At 38.1% G+C, this 19,910-nt stretch overlaps 1 protein-coding gene across 1 annotated transcript in view; it reads left to right on the forward strand.

Moving 5' to 3' along the window:
* LGR5 (leucine rich repeat containing G protein-coupled receptor 5) overlaps nucleotides 1–19,910 on the forward strand; it is a 145,989-nt gene that overhangs the window by 114,823 nt on the left and 11,256 nt on the right. The window contains exons 6-13 of the mRNA XM_002823516.4: nucleotides 2,082–2,153; nucleotides 5,057–5,125; nucleotides 7,255–7,326; nucleotides 11,336–11,407; nucleotides 11,564–11,632; nucleotides 11,773–11,844; nucleotides 16,420–16,485; nucleotides 17,762–17,833. Of these exons, the coding sequence (XP_002823562.3) occupies nucleotides 2,082–2,153; nucleotides 5,057–5,125; nucleotides 7,255–7,326; nucleotides 11,336–11,407; nucleotides 11,564–11,632; nucleotides 11,773–11,844; nucleotides 16,420–16,485; nucleotides 17,762–17,833 (564 nt within the window). The remainder of the gene's footprint in view (nucleotides 1–2,081; nucleotides 2,154–5,056; nucleotides 5,126–7,254; nucleotides 7,327–11,335; nucleotides 11,408–11,563; nucleotides 11,633–11,772; nucleotides 11,845–16,419; nucleotides 16,486–17,761; nucleotides 17,834–19,910) is intronic.

A 19,910-nucleotide genomic window follows, 5' to 3' on the forward strand; every position in this document is an offset into this window, starting at 1 on the left:
AAGGCAAGGAGGGAGTTTGTTTCAGAAAGAGACTGTTATCATTTTGTTTCAAGATCAGCTATAAACTAAATTCCTCCCAAAATTAGTTCAGCCTATGCCCAGGAATAGACAAGGGCAGCTTGGAGGTTAAAGGCAAGATGGAGTCGGTTAGGTCAGATCTCTTTCAGTCATATTTTTCTCACTGTTGTATTTTTGCAAAGGTGGTTTAATTGACAGCATGTTATGCATTTGCACAGCTTTTTCCCACCATATGTCTAGATTTCGTTATTTTAGTAAATCAAAAATGATTCTCAAACAAGTAATAGTTTGAAAAATAATCAGTCTTCTTTAAAAATGTAGCAATATGACCCCCACATGTATAATATAATAACCAATCAGCGAGGAAGGCTTCTTCTCACTATTTCTCTCTTTGCTTCATGTCCACCCACTGGCCCACCGCTTCCTTCAATCATTCCACTTGATGACATGTCTGTCCCTTGCACTGTAGTATAGACTCCTTTGAGGGCTGGCCAATATCTTGTTTATCTTTTTAGGTTCCCCTCAATCTCCTTCTTCATATGCTGCATGTAGAAGATCCTCAATGAATATTACATCAATCTCACCTAAAACCAAAATTTATTTATTAGAAAAAAAAATCTTAGTATGGAAGGAAAAGAATTTTTTGTGATACTAAAAAATTTCTACACTGAATTTCACATATAAAGATGATGCTACTGACCCACCAGAAGCTGGGTATGTGCTTTAATTTCTTTTCCTCCACTAGAGGAAATGGATTTATACAGATCCAGCTGTACTTTTTCACCCTATCCTCCTTAAGCCCATTTTCTCAAATCCTTTTGAGAGTTGCTCCAGTTTTCAGTTGTGCACAGCTGTTCTCACTGGCTCTCACCTAACTGACTTACCAATTGAGCCAAAGATGATAATTATATACACTAATACTGTGTCAAAATAACTAATCTCCTTGGGCAGCAGAAAAATCTGATTACCATTGCCTGTGACTGAAATCGTTGTTTCCTGTTGACCTGTGCCCCCGCCCTGGGAAGGTAGCCATTATAGGCCTTCAGTTTTATTAGAAAATGTGCTTGCTACATCTATCCTCCAGGTGTCAATGATGGTCAGTATCTCTGCTTAACATCCTATATCCCAAAGCCATGCTGAACAAACTGTGCTTACAAATATGCCTTGAGAATGTAAATTAGTCCAACCATTGTGGAAGACAGTGTGGCAACTCCTCAAAGACCTAAAGACAGAACTACCATTTGACCCAGCAATCTCATTACTGGGTACATACCCAAAGGAATAGAAATCATTCTATTATAAAAACACATGCATGTGTATGTTCACTGCAGCCCTATTCACAATAGCAAAGATGTGGAATCAGCTGAAGTGCCCATCAATGATAGACTGGATAAAGAAAATGTGGTACATATACACCATGGAATACTATGCAGCCATAAAAAAGAACAAGATCATGTCCTTTGCAGGAACATGGATGGAGGCCATTACCCTTAGCAAACTAACACAGGAACAGAAAACCAAATACTGAATGTTCTCACTTAGAAGTGGGAGTTAAATGATGGGAGCACACATGGACACACAGAGGGGAACAAAACACACTGGGGCCTATCAGAGGGTGGAGGGTGGGAGGAGGGAGAAGAACAGGAAAGTAACTAATGGGTACTAGGCTTAATACATGGGTGATGAAATAATCTTTACAATAGACCCCCATGACACAAGTTTACCTACATAACAAACCTGCACATGCATCCCTGAACTTAAAAATTAAAAAAAAAAAAAACAGCCTTGAAACCCAAACTTACTTATAGCAATTATGTTGCTCATATTATTATACACACCCTGATGTCCCAAAGCTAAAAGGTAAAAAACTGTGACTGTCTTTTAAAGTCTATGGTATAGAATCATCTGTGGTATGAGTGAATGCAGCATATAGCCATTTTTTACGTTGGCTTCTTATAATTAGTGCATTCTTCAGTATATGTTTCTTTGGATTTAAGCTATCAAAATGTTAAGTGTGCTCTGTGCAGTGTGCCTTCCTAACTATCTGTAATGTTCTACTGCAGACATCTCCATAACAATAGAATCCACTCCCTGGGAAAGAAATGCTTTGATGGGCTCCACAGCCTAGAGACTTTGTGAGTTGACCTTTTATTTGTTTTCCGTTTTTCAGTATTTTCATGAATATTCTGAAAGAATCAAAATAGCCTTAAAGCCAGACTTTGTTTGGTTTGGTTAATTGCCTAAGCTTTCAACAGATATTTATAGTGGCATTATCTTACACACACAGCCCCCACAGAGCTAAACAATAAAACTGGGATTTTATTTTAATCTAATGAGAGTGATAAATTAGTAGAATCATTATAAATTAAATGAGATGTTCTCTACTAAGCAGTGACTATTTGCTTAGAAACATGTAGTCTCTGTCAAGGATCACTCAGGCTCACTGTTCATGAGTCTGGTACTCCCTGCTGAATGAGAGGATGCAGGCCAGGCCAATGCCTGCATCTTCAATCTCAGACGAACAAGCATCTCTTTAGGAAACAGTGACGGCTCATGCTAAAGCAATTCAAAAGATGAAAAAGGGACTGGGCGTGGTGCCTCATGCCTGTAATCCTAACACTTGGGAGGCCAATGCGGGAGGATCGCTTGAGCCCAGGAATTTGAGGCTGCAGTGAGCTGTGATCATGCCACTGCACTCCAACCTGGGTGACAGAGCAAGACCTTGTCTCAAAAAAAGAAAAAAGAGTGAAAAGTGATAGTAGCTACTATTTATTGAATATATCTATAATCAAATATTGCACTGAGCATTTGGCATACATTGTTTTAATTACTTCTTACAGCCCTCCTATGAGAGCAGATATTACTATCCCGTTTTAGGCTCTAGTGAGGTAAAGTTATTACATATCTAGTCAGTAGCAGAACTGAGATTTGCTTCCTCCTCTAGTCTGATTCTGAAATCCATGTTTGCTACTATATACTACTTCCAAAGAACAAGTCAAAAGTTCAGTTCTTAATTGGTACCTATAGTAAAAATAGAGTCAAGCCAGCGGACCACATCCTAGACACTCTCACAGAGCCAAGGTAGAGGTTCTTGTGGGCCAGACCAGGGCCCCAGGCTTTTCCCGGGGGAGGAGCTGCTCTTCATTGCCCTGTTGAGAAAGGTGTGATGAGACTGAGGTGATAGGCAGGGAGGGTCCTGAGTGTGCTGGGAGAGGAGGGTAGTTGCGGCCATGTCACCATCCCTACCCTCACATTTTTAATGCTCAAATGCAATAAACCACACAGGTCACTGAATCTGCAATGCTGGCTCTGACCAGAACTGCAAAAGGAAAAGACCAAAGACCACTTCTCCTGTGCCCTTGGGGCCCACTGTTCATTTGCACACAGAGCTTAGGAATTTGTTCATGATCGATTTAGCTTCTAACCAGATCTGGGTTACTAATTTCCTGAGGGACCCTGTGTTGTTGGTATTCTTCTAGCCTGTGAGCACTAACAGCTCTTTCCAGGGTTATTTAAGTCACCCTGTGTTTCTTCTTAGGTGGCAAAGATGGACTTGTCCAGGCAGGACCTTTATGTCAACTTAATGGCATAGACGAGCAGTTCCCATCAGCTGCTAGGAAAAATTAGAACTCTTATCTACACAGGGCTGGGCTCAGAAATCTCGGCAATGGAAATCACCTTCCAGCCCTTTTGAACAATAACAGGAATGAAAAACAAGATGGGCTTTGATGGGTATTTCCATAAATAGTCTTTTTTTTTTTTTTCCTCAATGTTTGGGGTAAGGACCCAGGATTGCATGTAAATAACATAGAGCAAAACATGTCAGGGAAAAGTTCATGTGAGTCTTATTGTCTCCCCTTCCCCTACCTTGCCCAGGGCTACAGAGGATAAGCAATTTGGTTATTCCCAGCCTCTTCCTTTCCCTACTAGAAATCCAAGTAATTTATAAGGGTCCAATCCTTGTTTAATCAAAACAGAGCATCTGGAGAGATTTACAAACAGGAAGAAAATTTATGTCTATAAAAGACATGCATTTCCTGCCTGCAGTATAGCTTAAGGATGGTTTGTGCCAGACAAGTAGGAACCTTGATTCATGTTTAACTCAGTCAAATTATCTCTCTCTTTAAATTAAATAGCAATTCTCCACAGAGGACGATCTAACCACATCTGATTGCCTGACTGAAAGGTTTTTCTGCGTCGTCTGGGAAATCTGCCATTCCCAGAGACCAGGAGGCAATTACTTTTTCATACGAAGATCTAGATATAAGGTAGAGTAAGTCCGTAAAGCACTTGTGAGTAATGAAATTGAAAAGCCAATTGTGCTATAACAGATACAGAAACTAATGATTTGAGATAATTTGACCACTTCATCTCTGGCCTTGAGGGATAACATAGAGCTTTGCTGCACAGATCAAGGAAAACATCCTATTTCTGAATTATTTGTGACTCCTTGAAGAAATTCTAAACCAAATGTCCTTTCTGAGAGTACCCTGTCTCACATAAACCTCTCCAGAAGCAAGGTTCGTCCTGGACTTCAGGCTAGGAGGGATGTGGGAACCCTGTGAAAGCCAAGGACAAAGCAGCCCCGCAAGATTTCATGTCACAAGGGAGTGAAGGAGGGAACAAGAAAAGGGATGTGATCCAGGAGCCCTGAGGAATGCAAATTCACGCTGGCCAATTAGTGAGCCCGGTTCAGTTGAAGCGCTCCATCAGCTAGCCATCAACACCTGGCCAAAGAGACATCTCTCCTACTTAGAAGTTAATACTCCTGCACACTCCCTTTCTTTTTTAGACGCCCCAGTGCCATTGAGTCCTGACTCTCAAATTTCTCATTATTAGTCAAATGACCATTTTAACGCAGATACTTATAGAATGTTGGTAGGCAGCAAGCCAAGAAAATCTCTTTCCATAAAGAAAAGCAATGAGAACTTCCATTAGGCATATGGGTTCCTTGGAATAGCATGTTAACTTTCCTTGTAAATAGAGTATATATGAAGTTTTAAATAAAAAACTGAAAATACTATGTACTCATTTTCAGAGATTTAAATTACAATAACCTTGATGAATTCCCCACTGCAATTAGGACACTCTCCAACCTTAAAGAACTGTAAGTATTTAGGACAATTTTAATGGGAGAACCTTATCCTTTTGTGAATTTATTTAAAAATACATGTGATTGTTTTACATAATATGACTTGCTAGAAAATTTTAAGTTTATATAAATAATGATAAAGTACACTTGAAATATATTTTAATTGATTCTATCTCTAGCAAATACCAGATCATATTTTTTATTTATGCTGGGTTTTTCTAACATATATATAAAAGAAATACATATATTTCTGTAAGTCATATTCTTTTCTCTTTTTCTAAGCCATACATACTCTCCCAACATTTATATACTTTATAGATTTGTAGATTTTTAGTAGTAGAACTTAAATGGAATTTAGTTGCTGAGCATTTCTGAGAACTTGAACATTTCTGGGTTGCGTAAGTCTAGAAATAGATGAATCAAACTGTCTGTGCCTAGTAAAGTATGAGATGCATTCACATACATTGCAGCTGACCCTTGAACAACTAGGGGTTAGGGACAACAACCCTTGCACAGTAGAAAATCCACGTATAACTTTTGACGTCTTAAAAACTTAACTACTAATAGCCTAATGTTGGCCAGAAGCCTTACCAATAATATAAACAGTCTATTAACACATATTTTGTATATGTATTCTGTACTGTATTCTTATAATAAAGTAAGCTAGAGAAAAGAAAATGTTATTTAAAAAATTCTAAGGAACAGAAAATATATTTACTATTTATTAAGTGGAAGTGTATCATCATAAAGGCCTTCATCCCTGTCATCTTCACATTGAGGAGGCTGAGGAGGAAGAGGAAGAGGAGATGTTTGTCTTGTTATCTCAGGGGTGGCAAAGGCAGAAGAAAACCCACATATAAGTGGAGCCATGCAGGCCAGCTCAATGGGTCATGCCTGTAATCCCCATGCTTTGGGAGGCCGAGGCAGGCAGATTACTTGAGACCAGGAGTTCGAGACCAGCCTGGCCAACATGGTGAAACCCCATCTCTACTAAAAATACAAAAATTGGCCGGGCCTCGTGGCACATGCCTGTAATCCCAGCTTCTTGGGAGGCTGAGGCACGAGAATTGCTTTGAACCAGAGGGACGGGGATGGCAGTGAGCCGAGATTGCACCACTGCACTCCGGCCTGGGAGACAGAACAAGATTCTGTCTCAACAATAACAAAGAAAAGTGGATCCATGCAGTTTAAATCCATTTTGTGCAAGGGTCAACTGTATTTCATTTGTAAATGTTTAATGAATCTTATTTAATTCTAAAACCCCACAATTTTACTAAAGAAAAGCTGAATTTCAGCCATTGGTTTGCACATACTGCCTTTTAGATTATAAAATTTAATTAGCTTTTTCGTATCTAAAAAGATAAATAACCTATGTTAGTAATGTTCTAACACTTGGAAAGGAAAATAAACACAGAACCTCATTCCCCTAGCAGTGAGAAATAAGACATACAGCTAAGGGAGTCACAGAGGAGCTTGTTTATAAGAAAAACCCTTAGGGTGTTCTGACTCAGGAAACCCCATGTGTGGCTTAGCTGGGCAGTGGCTTCATGGCATGGGGTCACCTCATACAGCCACAGGCCCAGATAAGCTCCAAAGATCATTGAACCTGCTTCTCAGCCATTCAGACAACATCAACAACAACAGATGACAGTCAGCTTATAACTACAGACTCACTGAGCCAGGGCACCTTTCTTCAAGTCAGAAAATTTTGTCCTCATAAGGAGACTACTTAAATCTTTACTTCACTGCAGCTTAAGTCAATTTTCTCTTCCAGCTTCAAATGGGGTCAGTAGGAGTGATCATAATCTCTCCAAAAACGGTTTCCACTCTCTCAGGCTTTTATACAATGATGCTCTACTGGATATTAACAGATTTTCTTCTTATAACATTAGATTGTAAGTTTCCATGAAGTGCAGTTATTATTTTCAGATTCTTTATTTCTCTTTTAAGATGACAGCACATGACTTTTTTTATCCCCTAGAGAGTAAATAACGGCATCTAAGTTTCAAGATGCATAGAGGAATTTAATATTGTCCTCTGGTTACTAAAGGTTCTGATTATTGCCACTGTGGTCAGGGTGGGGGCCTCTATTAAATAATTTTACCCCACACAGGATTTTTTATAATGCTTTTTTCTCTTTCTAGAGGATTTCATAGCAACAATATCAGGTCGATTCCTGAGAAAGCATTTGTAGGCAACCCTTCTCTTATTACAATGTAAGTGACCATAATGCTTTTCCGTTTCTCCATCCTGAAATATAGCATATATTATACTTTTAAAAACAATGAATATTCTATATTTGCCTGAGTTTTGTCTCAGTCAATCTAAGAGTTCATACAGAAAAGTATATATGCATGCATTTTGCCAGGTTCTAGCTGAACACTGAAATAATATAAAATATTTTTTTGAAGATCACATTATGATTGGTATCTCCAGATGTGCTAGGTATCTTTAAAATAATCTTGTAAAATGCTTTTGATTACCTCTATTTTCTAAAGAATAAAACTGATTTTTAGAGCATTAATGTCAAGTCTGCATAGTCATTCTGAACTTAAACCCAAGTATACTAGAAATATAGATTATTATATACAAATGGATGTCTTTTACAGCAATAGACTCCAGCCTAAATTGATGGTAGGGGTTTTATACTCTTTTGTGCTAAGCCTCTATCTCCATTCATTATTATGCCCAAACATTCACATTTATACAAACTAGGATGTAATTCTAGAGTGATAAATAATGTTTTAGAAAGGTGTATATGAGGATTTATATGCCATAAAAGAATAAAATAGGCCAGGCACTGTGGCTTATGCCTGTAATTCTAACACTTTGGGAGGCCAATGCAGGAGGATCACTTGAGCCCAAGAGTTGGAGGTTACAGTGAACTATGATCACGCCTCCAAAGTCCATCATGGGCAACAGAGCCCTGTCTCAAACAAAAGGATAAAATAGAGTTACAACTACAAAGTGTAACTAATTTTGTTTCACATTTAATACAGTAGAATGATGATATATAGTTCTGAGTATGAGGCTGGCTCTTAGATAAAAGGCTCCTCTCAGAGGCTGATTTGGGACACCATCAAACCTGAGGTTGTGAATGAGAAGCCTGAATATAGAGGAGGAGACTAAGCACAACTGTTAAACATGACTCTAGGGGCACTTCTCAGCAGATGTTGGTCCTGTGCCAACTGGATTGACAGGCTTTCTGGGATCATGTGGTAATTGTCACAAATGAGCAGGAGTCCCAATTAGCCTCGACAACCGGAAGAAAAAAACTGTTCATTGTTTCTGAAATGTTCTGGCAATATTTTGGCAAACTAAGAGTTTTGAAGTACATTGACAATAAACATTAGCCCTCATTAGAGAGTATTTGCGTATTAAGAGGTTGGCAAATTACATTGCCTTTTCTCCTCCTTCTGCAGCCACAGTACTGGTTTTTCATCACTCTTTTGATATGCTAATACTCCCTGAGGAACTAGTGGCACCAACCCCCACCCTATATATATTGGAGCTCCTATCCACTATTTGACAGTGGTGACCACTTTCTCCCAGAAACTCTCCTTTTCTTGCTCCTGCATCTGTTTCCATCTCTTCAAAGCCCGCATTTCTGTGAATGCTTTCCAGGTCCAGTTGGCTACCCACTCCTCATTTCCACCTCTGTAGTCCCCATCCTATCCATACCTCCTGACCTCCACTGCACCAGCCTCTCTGCCAGCCATGACATCTAGATTTTCACCGGTCTGCATGAGGCTGGCCTCCCTCCCTTCACCGTTGGCGGCGCTCATCTTCCTTGAAGCACGGCAACCGTCTTGATACTTCTGCTGTGAAACATGCGTTCAAGATGTCTATTTACACTAAATGCAAACTCCTCACCCTGATATTCACAGCCTAAGGCCACACATGGCCTAAGCCAACCCTGTCAACCAGTTCCTCAAAGCTCTCCTCAATCACCCTAAGTCATAAACTTAGTTATGACTAAGTTTATGTTCACGGAACAAAGCTCTTTTCTTATTTCCTTTGCTCCTACGATCCCATTCCCTTACTATGCTTCTTGAAATTCTGTCTTTCAGGGCCCATTTCAAATGCCAGTTCTTGAAGTTTTTTATAATCTCTCCCTAACATATGAGAGAGTTCCCTCCTGAGAACCCTAAAACTCCTTATGTCTGTTTATGATACTTCTGCCTTATGCACACAAGCATGTATATTCATACCTGCCCAGTGTGTGTGTGTGTATATATATAGAGAGTGTATATATATAGTGTGTGTGTATATATACATATATACATATTTGTATATATACACACACACTATATATACATATTTGTATATATACACACACTATATATACATATTTGTATATATACACGCACTATATATACATATTTGTATATATACACGCACTATATATACATATTTGTATATATACACGCACTATATATACATATTTGTATATATACACGCACTATATACACATATTTGTATATACACACACACTGTGTGTATATACACATATATGTATATACACACACACTGTATATATATACATATATACATATATGTATACACACACACACTGTGTGTGTATACATGTGTGTGTATACATATATACATATATACATATGTATACACACACACACTGTGTGTATATACATACATATATGTATATACACACACTGTATATATATACATATATACATATATGTATATATACACACACTATATATGTATACATGTGTATATATACATACGTAAGTGTATATATATGTATGTGTGTATATATACGTGTGTATATGTATGTACATGTATGTGAACACAATTATATGCATACAAGTACATGGTATAGCTAAGAGCCAATAAGATATCAAGAGGAAAGCTCCATTTTTCATCATAAGGCCCATATTCCAGCTCTAGCTCTTTCTCTTACTGATTAATCCCAAGAGAAAAGAAGAGCTCAATGGGTAGGACAGAAGAGGATTTAGGTTTGTTGGGTAGCAACTGTATCCCAGGTTCTATTTCAAATGTTACACATGCATTAGCTCTTTTAATTCTTATGCAAACCCTACCACTAAGCATTATTATCTCAGCTTAACAAATTAGAAAATTGGGGCTCTAGGAGGTAATGAGCTTGCCAAGGTATCTGAGCCTCAATTTTCTCTTCCAAAAGTGAAGAAAATAGTATCTACACTATGAATCTCATAAAGTTGTTGCATGGATCAATTGAGCTATATATATATATATATGAATCTTATAAAGTTGTTGTATGGATCAATTGAGCTATATATATATATATATAAAGCTCTTGCATACCTATATATATATAGGTATGCAAGAGCTTTGTTAAGTAGAAAGTGATATGCTGTTATTTATTTGTTTTATCCCAACTGAATCCAGGCTCCTATACCACAGGAACATCTTATCATTCTTCTTCAAACCCCCAGCATCTAGTATAATGCCAGGTCCAAAGTAGTTACCCAATGACAGCTTTTTAATGAATAAATCTTTAAATCCTCATATACCTACCCTCATACTTTAAACGTGGTAGACATTAATGAATATTTGTTGAGTTTAATTGGACTAGAAGAATGACTCAGCTAAGAAGTATATGGCACTCCATTGACCAGGCAGTTCAAATACCATTACATTGAAAACATCTGTAAAACAAAATATTTTTTAAGCTCTAATAATGTCTCACCTTTTAAAACAATAATTAATTCAAGAAAATTCTAATTTTAGACATATGCCAGAATAGCTCATTTCCTCTCCAGTAATTTGATGAGTCTCTTGTGTATGTTATGGTGACCAGCAGATATAATAACCTTCAGTAGATATCGATAGATAGACTTCATCTTTCCTTAAGTAATGATCTGATTGCCAGTACTTTGAATTACCTTTTTGCCACTCAGTGGATATTCTACACATGTTGGAGGGAGAGGAAACTGTTAAGTATTCAGTTTACTTGCTTTTCTCCTTAGTAACTATCACTCATATCTCCCTTGCTGTCAGAAATCTTCAATTTTATATAGTACAGATTCCTTACCAAAAGTCTCATACTGTGAGTCAAGACACTTTTGAGGCTTGCCTGAAACCAAGGAATTGGGAATGTTATGTAATACAGTATAATTAAAATTACATAAGTACATTTACTGTATTTGTTCAAATTTTGAACAGATATTCATCTTTCAAATTTTATACTAAGATATTAATTGCTGTTTGGGTTTCTTTTAGACATTTCTATGACAATCCCATCCAGTTTGTTGGGAGATCTGCTTTTCAACATTTACCTGAACTAAGAACATTGTAAGTTTCTATGTCTCTTATGGATCACTTTCCCTCTACAGGGTTGCTGTGAAAAACCAAATGAATATTATAGGTTGAAGTGCTTTGAAAATGGCAATAAAAATTACCCCTGTCTAGAATCTTCTGCCAGTAATACTCATATACTCCTCTTTCTAGGACTCTGAATGGTGCCTCACAAATAACTGAATTTCCTGATTTAACTGGAACTGCAAACCTGGAGAGTCTGTAAGTACTGAGTAGACTCTTGACTTTGCCCAGAACATACGCTGCCATTAGAGCTTAATCAGTCTTAACATCAGTGAGTCAAAATATGTCACTGTGTGATGCCCGAATGAAAGAATTATGTCTGGTTTGTGTTTTAACAGGACTTTAACTGGAGCACAGATCTCATCTCTTCCTCAAACCGTCTGCAATCAGTTACCTAATCTCCAAGTGCTGTGCGTATCAGTAAGGCAATAATGTTGTGTAAACAGGCAACTTCCATTTAGGGGTGAAATGGCAGACATGATTTCAATATATCTCTTTAAAAGAGGAGAAAGTTCTTTCCTTGCAGGTCTGCAGGAGGTCAGGCCTCCTTTGCCCTCTTTGGTCCAGGCTCTCTGACATGATCCTGGTAACAAATGGTAATGTACTCTTTGTTTTCTAAGTCCCAAACAAGCTCCCAGCAGACTTTCCGTTGGCACATGTTTTCTTTCAGAAAAGATATGAACAGGCCAAAATCACTTTATTTCCCCCTCTAAAGGCTTTGCAGAGCAGAACAAAATAACATAATGGATCAACCACCCAGTATGGATGCCAAAATCAAAAACTGAGATATCAGATCCACACAATCCTTGATAAAGATGATCAAACATCCTTCCAGTATAGTTGTCAGTGCCATGTTCTAATGTTTCCTGTAATGGTTAAACAGCTTGCATATGTTATTTCTATTGACTTGGGACTTTTTTCCTCTGCCTTTCCTATGTGTTATGAAAAAAAGTAGTTTACATGGATTCAAGGAGCCTTGTTTTGACCTTCCATTTTCAGCCTTCTCCCTCAACTTCCACTCGACACAATTATTGTCCTCTCAAGCATTGTTGGGACTTAATAAAAGGACTCAATCTTTTGCCATGGCTCTGCACTCACATAGAAGGCACCTGTGGCAGTTGAGCGCCTGTAATTTCACCATAAGCTTTACTTAGCAGCACTTGGAATTTTAAGTAGATGAACGGGAATGGCTGCTGCTGTGATTCTGCCTTTCCCCAGCCCCAGCCTGCCGTGTCACTTCAGACTCCAGTTGCTCAATGATATGTGGGTGCAGTGACACCACATGGTACCTTGGAGTCAGTAATTCACATCTGAAGGAGGGGAGTATAGAGCAAATCTTTCTTCGCTCTACCCCACTCCACCCCATGAAGTGCAGCTACAGATAAGAAAGCAGAATTAGAGAAGTTAATTTGTTAAAGTCACAAGGCAAGAAAGAAGCAAGTTTGAATTCAAATATAATCAATTTGATTGAATAACTGGGAGAAAGTGTGTGTATATCAGGTGGTAGAAATTTGGGGGGCCATGTTAGAATTCTGCCTACCACACCCAGAACAGGTATAATCATCCCCATTTCTCCAGAAAACTGGCGCAGTTATATGATTAGGATTTTACATACTGGAGCTAGTAAGTAAGGAGCCAGTGTTTAAACTGCATCTCTCTCTGCTATGTCACACAATGAGTGGTAACCACTCAGGTCTAGAACTGCATGAATGGAGGCTCACTGGCAAAATGACTTTAAAAGCAAAGGCTGTGGAGCCAACTTTTCTGGTTCAAATCCAGGCTCTCTATATGCCAGCACAGGATCTTGAACACATTATTATTCCTCCTGGAACTCAGTTTCCCAGTCTATAAAAGGAGATGTAGCCACTTCCTTCAGAGGGTTCTCATGAGGACTGATTAAATGACTACATGTCAAACAGTTACAGCAGCACCTGGGACACTGTAACTCTCAGTCAGTGTTAACTTTTATCATCTTTCTCACTTCCCTGGAACCATTATTCTTTCCTTGAGTTGGAACTTGAAAAGCCGGGAGGAATACACGTAACATTCATAGTAGATCTTGCCATTTTCAAAGCACTTTCACCTATAATATTCACTTGTTCTTCCCAATGACCCTGCAAAATGGTGTCTTCTCATTTAGAAGAACTGAGAAAGATACCAATGCTTAGCTAGTGTATCAACCAAGTAGAATTAGCTGAAGTTGAAACTAGAACCCATGAGCCTCACCCCTAGTACAAGGTGCTTTATGTTCTCCTGGGGTCTCCCCCCTTTGGCTAACTCATCCACTGAGTACTTGTTACATGAGGAAATTTCACTGTACATGACTAGTTTTGCGTCACGTGCATGGGAATTATTTAGCCCATTCTGTAGGCTATGTGTAACTTTCCCCACTTACTAGCTGGTCAACTTAGGCAAGTCATTTCATATTGTATGGGTAGAATTATAGTGTCTCCCTCATAAGGTGGCCACAGGAATTAAACCAGATAATTCAAGTAAAGCTATAAACATGGTACCTTTATATAAGAAGTGCTTGGCAATGGGCAAAGGATTCCCTGTTTAATAAATGGTGCTGAGAGAACTGGCTAGCTATATGCAGAAAATTGAAACTGGATCCCTTCCTTACACCTTATACAAAAATTAACTCAAGATGGATGAAGACTTAAATGTAAAATTCAAAATATAAAAACTCTAGAAGAAAATCTAGTCAATACCATTCAGGACATAGGCATGAGCCAAGATTTTATGATGAAATCGCCTAAAGGAATTACAACAAAAGCAAAAATTGACAAATGGGATCTAATTAAACTAAAGAGCTTCTGCACAGCAAATGAAACTATCATCAGAGCGAACAGACAACCTACAGAATGGGAGAAAAATTTTGCAATGTATCCATCTGCCAAGGGGCTAATATCCAGAATCTACAAGGAACTTAAGCAAATTTACAAGAAAAAAACAACCCCATTAAAAAGTGGGCAAAGGATATGAACAGACACTTCTCAAACAAAAGATATACATGCAGCCAACAAACACATGAAAAATAGTTCAACATCACTGATCATTAGAGAAATGCAAGTCAAAACCACAATGAGATACCATCTCACGCCAGTCAGAATGGTGATTATTAAAAAGTCAAGAAACAACAAATAGGTTGCAGAGAAATAGGAATGCTTTTACACTGTTGGTGGGAATGTAAATTAGTTCAACCATTGTGGAAGACAGTATGGTAATTCCTTAAATATTTAGAAACAGAAATACCATTTGACCCAGCAATCCCATAACTGGGTATATACCCAAAGGAATAGAAATCATTATATTATAAAGATACATGCACATGTATGTTCATTGAAGCACTATTCACAATAGCAAAGATGTGGAATCAACCCAAATGCCCACCAATGATAGACTGGATAAATAAAATGTGCTACATATACACCATGGAATACTATGCAGCCATAAGAAGAAATCAGATCATGTCCTTTGCAGGAACATGGATGAAGCTGAAAGTCATTATTCTCAGCAAACTAATGCAGGAACAGAAACCAAACATTGCAAGTTCTCACTTGCAAGTGGGAGCTGAACAATGAGAACACATGGACACAGGGAGGGAAACCACACTTACTGGGCCTTGCCGTGGGAGGATGGGAGGGGGAAAGCATTAAGGAAAAAAGCTAGTGCATCCTGGGCTTAATACCTAGGTGATGGGCTGATAGGTGCAGCAGACCACCATGGCACACGTTTACCTATGTAACAAACCTGTACATCCTGCACACGTACCCCAGAATTTTAAAAAATAAAATAATTTTTTTAAAGTGCTTGGTCAGTGTTAGCCATGAAAATCATTAGGTAGAAGGCAACACTCTGCTTTTATGTAGAAGGTCTTATGTTCCCTCTATTAACAGGTAGACAATGAAGGAGTATCCCCTTTGCAGTCTGCAGAGATGAGTAAACCAATTATCAGCTTTGATAATATGTGTGTCCATTTTATTATATTCACTACTTTTCAAAAATACATACCATATTAATAATCAGGTATATTTGTGCATAGGTGTGAGATTTTGGAGGTATTCGGTGGGGGGGTATCTTTCAAACCTTCAGAAAGTTACAAATTTGGATTTACAAGCAGCTTCATTTGTACTATTTATGCAGAGTAAATGGACTTTATTCCTTTATAAATCCCATTTATTCAATAAATGTAGGATAAAGTGATCAATTATAAGACTAATTTTAAGCCCCTTAGAAAAAGTATGATTTTTCCCATTGCATAATGGTGATCTGGTTTTAAGAATTAGAAACAGCATGAAAATGTGTTAGTTGATTAGCTGATAACTTTTAAAACATGAAACAAAATTGTTCTTATATATCTATGTTACGTTATCTACCAACTTTCTTTTCTTTCAAGCTTTCTGCAAATTACGATGGCTTGCTTTAGATTAGTTATATTATACTATAAATATGTCCAGATGTTTTTGTTATTCTGTAATTTGTTGAATTTTGGCTGAAGATTTTCTTAGATTCCGTTTCCCCACCTCCTTCTTGTAGTGATTGATTTCAAAGCTCCTGCTATGTTTTGAATTGTTAGGTTTTTTTAAAGAGTTGATTAGAAAAGAAACAACAATGATTTATCTTAGCTGTAGAGATGTAGCAGCTCTTAGAGACATAGGCACAATTATTTAATTTAATTTGTTCTCATTGCAGTAAGATAATAGCTAGAGCATTTAGAGAAGTACTAACAAAATATAAATGAATTCATTAAGTAAATTATTTAAATCAATTAAAGAAGTATAACAGTTACATTTCAGTGAACATTTGAATCTACTGGTTAATCCAATAATGCCTGTGACTACCTGCTCCATGTCAGGGCTTTGAAAATGTTCAGAGTCTGCCTTTGAGAGATATAACATCTTGGAGGGAAAAGGAGAGCAAAGCATGTTTCTTTATGATTTATTTGTAACAGATTTTCCCTTTCTGCACCTTCTGTTTTTCAGAGATCTGTCTTACAACCTATTAGAAGATTTACCCAGTTTTTCAGTCTGCCAAAAGCTTCAGAAAATGTAAGTCTAGAAGTCTCTAAGTCACCTAGCAAAAATCAAGAATCAAAACTTGCATTTCTCAGGGTCACTGGTTCATTTACCCTGTGGTTCACTGGGGAGACATGTGATCCTTTTCCTTCTTACACACACAAGGTGTGACTGTGCAGTGTGCTTAGAAAGTTGAGAAACATAGATAATATTATTTTTTCATGCACTGTATCATAATATTAGTAAAACATTTATTATATATCTGCTTTTTTCTCCGCCTAACTCAGGGTACTATTGAATTGGGTGTGTTTGGGCTTTGAAATTTTTCTTATTTTAGAAGTACAACCAAACTTACATATCCAATGAGTGATGTTATTTTTTAATATGTGGGGACTTGGGTTTGTTGGTGTGTTTGTTTCACAATAGTCAACTTTAGGGGAAGGCCATATTTGTCATATTTAAGGTGCTACGGATGCTACTTATGCATGAAACCCTTTAGAATTCCTCTCTTAACATTGCCTCCCCTACAAAACATCAGCCTTGTTTTTGTTTTTTCTCGAGATGGAGTCTCGCTCTGTTGCCCAGGCTGGAGTGCATGGCGTGATGTCGGCTCACTGCCACCTCCGCCTCATGGGTTCAAGCAATTCTCCTGCCTCAGCCTCCCGAGTAGCTGGGATTACAGGCACCCATCACCATGCCCGGCTAATTTTTTGCATTTTTAGTAGAGACAAGGTTTCACCATGTTGGCCAGGCTGCTCTCGAACTCCTGACCTTGTGACCTGCCCATCTCAGCCTCCCAAAGTGCTGGGATTACAGGCATGAGCCACTGCGCCCGGCCAGCCTTGTTGTTTTATAGTCACACTTCAGTTTTGATCAAAACAATATTAACCATCTATTCCTTCACATTTAGTTTTTCTCTCAATGCCTTTGGGTGCTTAAGGGAAAAAAACAAAGCAAATCCATCTGTAAAAGGTAAAGAATTTACCCTCCTGAAGACCCTCAAAGAATCCAAGGAAGGCTCAGAAGGCAGCACTAGGAGAAGAGTCCTCCAGTGTTTTGAATGATGATTGCATGTTTGGAATATGGTTTTACGTCCTCCCAAGAAAACTAGCTCCTTCGAAAGAGACAATACTTAAGTGTGTAAATGGTAATGTTCTTTTTTAAACAAACAAAAATCAGTCACTTGATAGATACACTTCATGTGTTCCTTTGATTAAGGGCAGGTAATCCCTCTATCAAAGTTATCTGAAGTCTGTAATCTTTGAAACCAGTAATTTTGAAATCAATCTTTGGAACCCTGTCATTTCAGTGACCTAAGACATAATGAAATCTACGAAATTAAAGTTGACACTTTCCAGCAGTTGCTTAGCCTCCGATCTCTGTGAGTATCACCTCCCAGTGCGTTCCCCAGCACAGAGCATTTTCTTTCTCTTTGGGGCCTTCCCCTAATGTTTTCTTTTCATTGTGTACTATTCTGGTTGGACTTTTGTGCATATATTTGCTATGAAACATCAAGTATTTTGCTTCTGGTAATTTCCAGGAATAAATCTAAAAGTAGTAGATTTGCAATTATGCTCCCTACCAGTCAGCAGGCAGGAAGTTTTAATGAAGAGGAAGGAGGCTAAGCTGTTGACTAGCCTACTGTGTTTTCTGTCCACAACCTGGAATCGACAGGAAACATTTTACATGCAAAAATGGGACGATCACATAATTCTATCTGCCTGCTTTTTTTCCTGGTTAAGCATTTTTTCAACGTGTGTCTCAAAGTGCTTAATAATCACTTGTAGGAGACTAAAAAATACAGACTCCAGAGCCTTATCTGCCTCATGAGTTAGAATCTCTGGAGTGGGGACTGGGAATCTGCATTTTAACAAGTACACTGAGGTTTGAACACAGCTGTTCTAGGAATGACTTCTGTTGCTCAGGCAACTAAGATTTGTAAATACTTGTATTTAATTCCATTTTATGATTGAAATGTTATATATTAAATTTTTTTTAAAAACTTACTAGCAGATTGTTTTATGAAATAACAGTTAAAACTTTTCTATACTGAAACTGGATTTCAATATGATTTTGATGAATGGTGATGATAGGTAATGTTTAAACTATAGTACTTTGGTTAAAAACCTTTCTCTTTTGCTGACTTCTAAAGGAGTTTTTTTGTACTTAGGAGACTATACCTTTGATAAAATAATACTATTCCTCAAAAGACCTTAAATTTACTTTTAAGAGTCACTTTCTCCCAAAAGTTTACCTTAATAACCTTAATAATTTCCTCCCAAAAGTTTACCAGAATAACATCTTGTTTTGAATTTTGTTGTGTTGCCCTTCTCTCACTTTTGGTTGAAATCTACTTGTGGAGTGCTTTTACTTAAAAAAAAAAAAGAAGTGTAAAAGGAAAATACTTTTATTTCCTGTCTTATTCACCTGGTTTGATGTCTGGCTGCCCCAAAAGTCAGTTCTATATTAAAAGGTGGGCAGATCACGAGGTCAGGAGTTCGAGACCAGCCTGGCCAACGTGGTGAAACCCCATCTCTACTAAAAATACAAAAAATTAGCCGGGCATGGTGGCATGTGCCTGTAGTCCCAGCTACTCAGGAGGCTGAGGCAGGAGAATTGCTTGAACCCAGCAGGCAGAGGTTGCAGTGAGCCGAGATCACGCCATTGCATCCAGCCTGAGTGACAGAGCAAGACTCTGTCTCAAAAAAAAAAAAAAAAAAAAGGCCGATCTCTAAAGATACCAAAAGAATGTGACGCAGACTCTGAAGAATAAATGTTTGAATCCCTCTGAATTCCTTCTTCCCCTGTGAGCTCACATTCAGTCACTCACCAAACTGTGCCAACTCCAATTCATCCTCTCCACTCCTCTACCGCAGGCCCATTAATGATTCATTTGGATCACCATCATCCTCCCAACCAGTCCTTCTATCATCTCTCTACCCATTCATCTTATTCTTTCTTAAATAAATCTAATCATGTTATTTCCCTGCTTCAAAAACTTTCTAATTATTTCCCTGTTGTCTTCAAGGTCAGACCAAACTTCCCAGCAACACTCTTCAAAATCTGATTCCAGCCTCCTGGTACAGTGTCATCTCTCCTCAGCACACTCCAGGTCCCTGACACACGAGCCACTGTTTCTCCTATTCCCATTGCCTATAGGATTCCTCCGCACCCATAACTTGTCCCCCTGCCCATTTCACAAGAACAAGATCTTCTATCTTTGGGCCCACTTCACTCTGATGCACTTTGCACATTCTCTACTATAGAACTTAATACTTAGCACTGTCATCAGGTAGACTATGCCATACCTGAAAACAATAAGAACTTTTTCAGGTTCCCATAAATTAAAATTTCAGTAAAACTTCTAGCCCAGGGTCTAGTGCAGTGGCTTTTTCATTATTTGCTTAAGAATTTAAACATGTTCTGAGCACAAGATCAGGGACTGTGAAGTCAATGTG

Source organism: Pongo abelii, chromosome 10 (assembly GCF_028885655.2).
Source record: "Pongo abelii isolate AG06213 chromosome 10, NHGRI_mPonAbe1-v2.0_pri, whole genome shotgun sequence".
NCBI lineage: Eukaryota > Metazoa > Chordata > Mammalia > Primates > Hominidae > Pongo > Pongo abelii.